The sequence below is a fragment of the Scyliorhinus canicula genome, chromosome 15 (assembly GCF_902713615.1).
Source record: "Scyliorhinus canicula chromosome 15, sScyCan1.1, whole genome shotgun sequence".
In the NCBI taxonomy this organism is placed as follows: domain Eukaryota; kingdom Metazoa; phylum Chordata; class Chondrichthyes; order Carcharhiniformes; family Scyliorhinidae; genus Scyliorhinus; species Scyliorhinus canicula.
Genome location: NC_052160.1, coordinates 95,831,005 through 95,837,995, shown reverse-complemented (window position 1 = coordinate 95,837,995; position 6,991 = coordinate 95,831,005). Strand labels below are relative to the sequence as shown.

Here is a 6,991-nt window from a genome sequence, read left to right as displayed (position 1 = left end):
CAGTCCTAAGTGTCGTCAGATAGTGGTAGGAAACTCGCCGGCGGAGTTGGTGGGTAACGCCCTGAAAAACCTGCCACAACTAAACTACAAAATGTTTCAGTTAAATTCTGCTTACTAACTTGAAAGTCAGCTACAGTACTTTTTAAAATCTTTTTTGGCAAAATATTCAAGCAAAGGTTAAAAAAAGATGTAAAGGATGAAGGGTAGGATGAACTGTGTTGGAAAGAGACACTGAATCCAATTGGAAAAATGTGTGGATTGGGGAGAGCTGTCTGTGATTGATGGAGCTAATGAGGATGACTTGATTGCAGTTTATTTTGGGCTGGACGTCCTCTCCTCCTCCTCTGCTCCCTTATTTAGTGTGTGAGCCATTAATATGACAGGGGCACTCGCTTGCTCAGTACAGAGCTGCTTTCAGTCTGATCGCGTTGCACTGATCCGCCGGGAATCTGTCCGAAATGGCTGAAAAGCAGACCAATGAAGAGAATAAGAAGGTTGATAATGAAAAATCTGCTGAAGGCGAAACAGGTGGAGAGGCTGGCACAGAGAATGAAGAACTCCCTGACCCAGGGCCTTTTCAGACAATTATAGGGTGAGTGTTGAACCTCTCTCATTGATGCCAGTTCAGGAAGGAAGGAAAAGTTATTTAGGAATTTGACAAACCATTGTTAAACATTTTTTCCTTCAGAGTAAAATATATGGACCAGAACTATCTACCATGCCAATGCATTATATGTGGAAAGAATTCTTACCATAGATCAAGAAGTATCAGACGGGACGACACGGTGGCGCACTGGTTAGGACCGCTGGCTCACAGCGCCGAGGAACCGCATTTGATCCCGGCCCTGGGTCACTGTCCATGTGGAGTTTGCACATTCTCTCCGTGTCTGCATAGGTCTCACCCCCACAACCCAAAGATGTGTAGGGTAGGTGGATTGGCCACGCTAAGTTACCCCTTAATTGGAAAAATTTTAAAATGAAGTTAGACAAGGTTTAATTTTGACAAGCGGAATAAGAAATATCTTTGTCAGAAAGAAAGTGATTCATTGAATTTAAACTGGAGCTAAAGTTAAAAACACTGATATGCACCATAGATATTAGTGAATTAGTTTTTTAAATACATTCCATTGGGGTTTACTTGCTCATTGTTTCCGTGCAGGACTTGACCTAGTCACAATAGAATTTATAGAATTTACAGTGCAGAAGGGGGCCATGCATGAAGCATTTGTTCACTATTATCACCAATAGTTACCTCTGGATTTATCAGTCTGTGTGTCGGAATTTCTGAACAGGTGTTGCAAGAACAGGATTGGGCTGGTTTTCTGAATTCACTCACCTGGCACTGAGCCACACCTGTTCGGAGCTCATTTCAGAAAATTCCGGGCATGTACCCTGAAATTGGCCAGTCATGGCAGAACATTGGAGTGTTCTGGCAGGACCTGCCAGTAGGCGAGATTTGTTAGAGGATCAAAGAATAAGGAAAAGTGATCTTAGTAATTATGTTAAATAAATATGCAGGAATGAGCAAGTATCACACATATGCAAACCCGAAAATGGATTTGCATGTGTATAGTGTATGAAATATAGACGTGAATGTATTTCATGCAGAGTAATTAATTGTATCTGAAGCACTTTGAGAAATGAAATATCACAGGGTGCTGTATAGATACAAAACTTCTTTCTATATACATTATAATATGCAGTTTATATGATGGATATATGGATTATGTGTGTATATATGTACATATATATATATATATATATATATCAAATTCTGCCAGAATTCTGTGTGGATATATATATTGTTAATTGTCTATTAATTATATTTAAATGTGTTCCAGTAGTGGGCATTAATTGCAGATTTACTTGTGCTCCTTTAAGTAGGAAACTATTGAAACAGTGGTTCATTGAGTAAGGAAGTGTTTGCAATGAGTATCTCTGTTAATACAGTTTACAAAAATATAAAGATTGGCTCCAGTTCTACCCATCTTAACTTGGCTTTCTGGAGTGTAACACCAAGAAGTTATATAATATATCTAATAGGCACATATACAACAGGAAAATTCATGTGACCCCAGGCTTGCATTGAGGAAACATGTGTCAGATATTTGAAATGAAATGAAGTGAAAATCGCTTATTGTCACGATCGTGTCGAGTAGCCCTCTCTCAGACTTGCAATCTCTCTGTGCAAGGCTCCCTATGTTATGATTAGGGTTTCATGTGTGTCCAGATGTTTGAATAAATCTCTCATACTAAGAATGCCTAGTTCTAGTCTAACCATTTGTCCTCAGTTATTTATTGGGTTTATTGCCTCCTTTAATTGGTTGAACCAGGAATTGAGCCCGACTGCCTACAGGCAGAGGTACAGAGGCATGTAGAAAGCCATGAGTGAAGCGATTCTGCTGGTGGGATTGTGAATTTGCCGAGTGTAATGATTCCCTTAATCCATAAACACTTGATGAAATTCTGACTCTTTTTTAAAAGGATTATTTCTGTGCAAACCTTGTTTAGGTGATGAGTGAAGAAGTAACTGATGATAAAAGAGCTAGTTTACAAGTTGTGAGGTAAATAGGGAGTTCTGTGTTATAATCAATGACTTTTCTAATGCATTAGTGAACAATCGCCCGACAATAGAAGCAAACAGATTTTGTTCAATTCCAGATTTTCCAAATGAGTCCAAGGAGATTAAATGTAGGTCAGCGGAATCTTAGATTTTTAAGATTCAGGCTTATATAACCCAGGTTAGCATTTTCCTACAGCTATGGAGCTATTTCGGCCTTTTAAACCTGTTATTCAACACTGGCCGCAGTTGTGCGATACATTGTGAATACTGTGAATCCCAGTGTCGTTGCACACTGACTCTGTGTCCCCACCCATTCCGCAGCGACTTTTTTCTGCCATTTTGTTGGTCTGTCTTGAGCTGATGATCCTTCTTCCAATTTGATACAGTATAAGAGCAGAGTCAGCCTATAACCCACTGAATTTTTTCAATCCAACTTCACATAGGAAAACAGATGGCGTGAAGGTGACACTAAAAGAGGAGTTATGGACAGGATAGTAATAGACAGAATATGCACAAAAAATATCAGCATCACTGAAAGTTGGCAAGTCATTTGGTCTGGATAAAACGCACTTGAGGTTGTTAAAAGAAGCAAAGATATAAATAGCAGAGGCAATGGTCACAACCTTCAAATCCTTATTGGGTTTGAGAGCAATGTTTAAAGGTTGCTGATGTTTAAGCACAATTCAAGGAAGGGGAGAGGGTTGCACTAGAAAAGTACAGATCAGTCAGCCTAACATTGGTGATGGGGACGTTATTGGAAACAATTAATGGGTTCAGGGAAGCCCGTGGAACAAAGGGGAAAGTGATGGTATGAATGCTGATCTGGCTTAGTGACAGGAAGCAGAGAGACGTAAAAGATGAATGATTTTCAGACATGTGGTGGTGCCCACGAATCAGTGTTGTGTCCATTGTTCTGGGCCGGATTTTTCTGGCGGGAGAGGGTGTCTACGGCACTTTGCATTGTTCCTAGCCGTGCCGTCGAGGAACCCGCGGCGGGGGGTGGGGTGGGGGTGGGGGTGGGGGGGAGCTATCAGTGGGGACTGGAAAATCTTTCCAGCAGGAAGGGCTGGAACATTCAGCCATCCATTTTCATGTTTGACAAACGATCTAGATTCCCTCCGTGTGTAGGAAGCAGCAGAACATGGTTTGCAGGTAATACAAAACTTGGCACAGTAGTAGGTAGTGATGAGGATAATTGTAGATTTCAGGATGATATAGACAGCATGGGTGAAATGGGCACGGCAGATGAAATTCAAGGTAGAGAGTGCGAAGTGATGCACTTTTGGTGGTCTACTATTAAAAAACAGTGTCCAATAAATGCACAATTTTACAAAGTGTAGATGAGCAGAGAGACCTTAGTGTTCATATACACAAATTCATAAAAGTGGCTGGATAAATTGATAAGGCAGCTACAAAAAACATATGAGTTGCATGTGTTTATAGAGGAACAGTAAATGTGGGAATTTGCTAGAACTTTATAAATCACTGGAATCATAGATCATAGAATTTACAGTGCAGAAGGAGGCCATTCAGCCCATCGAGTCTGCACCGGCTCTTGGAAAGAGCACCCTACCCAAGGTCAACAACTGCACCCTATCCCCATAACCCAGTAACCCCACCCAACACTAAGGGCAATTTTGGACACTAAGGGCAATTTATTATGGCCAATCCACCTAACCTGCACATCTTTGGACTGTGAGAGGAAACCGGAGCACCCGGAGGAAACCCACGCACACATGGGGAGGATGTGCAGACAGTGACCCAAGCTGGAATCGAACCTGGGACCCTGGAGCTGTGAAGCGATTGTGCTATCCACAATGCTACCGTGCTGCCCTTAATCTTGAGGACAATTCTGGGCAACACATTTCAGGAACTATTTAATGGCCTTAAAAGGCCCACACGGAGATCTGCCAAGATAATACCAGGGAGGATGAAGAGAGGTTAAAGATTGTTCCCTTTGAAACAAAGAAGGTTAAGAGATGATCTGATGCAGTTTTTCCAAGATGGTGAAAGATTTTGATTAAGTAAGGAGAGAAAATGTATTCACTCTGGCAGCTGGGTCAATAACCAGACGTTATAGGTTCAAAATCATTGGCAAAATATCTCGGAAAATGAATCAAATTGAGGAGAACAATTTCACTCGGAATTGTGGGGATTTGGAACACTCTGCCCAAAATGTTAGTGGAAGCCTATTCCATAAATGATTTTACAAGGGATTTGAACAGTGCTTAAGGGGTGGCATTTTTGCACAGTGGTTAGTACAGTTGCCCCACAGCACCAGGAACTTGGGTTCAATTCCAGCCTCGGGTGACTGTCTGTGTAGAGTTTGCACTTTCTCCCTGTGTCTGCTCTGGTTTCCTCCCACAGTCCAAAGATGTGTAGTGGATTGGCCATGCTAAATTACCCCTTAGAGTCCAAAAGGTTAGGAATGGTTACTGGGTTACAGGGTAGGGTGCAGGAATGGGCCTAGGTAGGGTGCTCTTTCCAAGGGTCGGTGCAGACTCAGTGGGCTGAATGGCCTCCTTCAGCACTGTAGGGATACTATGAGTAAATAAAAAGGGGGCTGAGGCATTACTGTTCTTTCAAAGAGTGAGCGCAGACACAATTGGCTGAAAGTGTATGTTCTAATTTCTCGGTTGTGGGAAATGTGATAAGGGGATGGGAATTAATTCCGGCGAGGTGACCTTTTTAAGAGCACGCATGAGATATTAATGCCTAAGGACATCCCAATCTGATTAGTTGACAAGTTTGACCAGCCTTTAACCCGCCTTTAATGTCCCGAGAACAGAATTCCTATGGTTCAACCCACCATCGACAAACTGATTTTTGACCTGAGGCCAAATTAACGTCCCACTCCCGCCAGGTTTCCTGCTGCCGGATGGACCCGAAGATGGAGGCATAGCGGCACAGTGGTTAGCACTGCTGCCTCACAGCGCCAGGGACCCAGACTCCTATCCAGCATTGGGTGACTGTGTGGAGTTTACACGTTCCCCCCGTGTCTGCATGGCTTTCCTCTGGGTGCTCCGGTTTCCTCCTACATTCCAAAGATGTGCAGGTTAGGTGGGGTTACAGGGATAGGGCAGGGGTGGGTGGCCTAGGTAGGGTGCTCTTTCAGAGGATTGGTGCATACCCGATGGGCTGAATGGCCTCTTTCTCCACTGTATGCGTTCTATGATTCCAGCCAATAACTCTATAATTCTAAAACGTGGGACTGGATTCTCTGCCAGCGGGATGCTCCGTTTTGCCGGCAGCCTGGGAGTTTTCCAACGGCGTGGGGCTGCCCCACAATGGGAAACCCCATTGATCAGCTTTGGTAACAGAGCATCCTGCAGGCGGGGTGGAAAGGAAATGTGGTGCGGCGGAACGGAGAATCCAGCCCGTGGTCTCTGCCAGAGTTGCGTGAAGCTGCTACGCAGACAAAGTAATGCAGGTTAGGTGGATTGGCCATGATAAATTCCCCTTAGTGACCAAAAAGGTTAGGAGGGGTTTTTGGGTTGCGGGGTTACTGGGATAGGGTGGAAGTGAGGGTTTAAGTGGGTCGGTGCAGACTCGATGGGCCGAATGGCCTCCTTCTGCACTCTATGTTCTATGTTCTATGTTTTACGTTCTCTGAAAGGATGGGGTCAAATGTGCCAAAAAGGCCTCAATCCTCTGAATTGGTCTTTCAGTGCGAGAACAGTGCAGGCAGATTCCCCCTTTAACACTCCTGTGCTAAGATTGGTGGATAGCTGGTGATGGAAATATTGTTACTGATCCTCTGTTGTCTCCTCCTGCCAGCACAGCTGAGATAAGGAGAGTTAAAAATAAGTCTTTAAATTCCATTCACTGAGATACTGCTGCAAATCCAGGACAATTTGTCACTGGCCTCACTGGACAGTTTGATGTCGGGTAGAGTGGAGATCTAAAAGCAACATAAACTCTGCTTTGAGCTTCACATGAGAACTGAATTGGTGGGCACAGTTCAAACACCTCGTTCATGTCACTTGAACTGTGAAATTGGAAATTCGTCTTCTACCATTAAGTGGTGTTTCATTGCTCTTGGTATCTATCAGGAAATTACTTTTCTTTTGAAACCGTTTAATTGTTGTTAAAATGCAGCATGAGCACTCTGACTCATATTGTGGGAATATTTAATTACATATAATGAAATATCCTAATTGATATTGAACTTTTATCAGTTCTCTGAGACACACCCTTTACTGTTGTGTACGCAGACATTTTTATTGACAACCACCCTATACATAGCAATATCTCATAATCAGTAATCCGATAATTGTTAATCCATCAGTTTTCATGTTGCCTGAGGGCCTGAATGTTGCCAGGTCTTTCTTTAAATCATGCCACAAGACCTGGATTTGCAGCATAGCTGGATTACTTTTGCTGCTGTTGGTTTTGGATTCAGAAGAATGTGGATTCAAGCACAGTCTT

At 43.0% G+C, this 6,991-nt stretch overlaps 1 protein-coding gene across 2 annotated transcripts in view; it reads left to right on the top strand.

The window, feature by feature from the left end:
• The first annotated feature begins 355 nt into the window (after window positions 1-355).
• Window positions 356-6,991, top strand: part of apobec2a (apolipoprotein B mRNA editing enzyme, catalytic polypeptide-like 2a) — a 28,693-nt gene continuing 22,057 nt past the window's right edge. For both annotated transcript variants that reach the window (XM_038820724.1, XM_038820725.1), the window contains exon 1: window positions 356-592. In XM_038820724.1, the coding sequence (XP_038676652.1) occupies window positions 459-592 (134 nt within the window). In that variant the 5' untranslated portion in view covers window positions 356-458. The remainder of the gene's footprint in view (window positions 593-6,991) is intronic.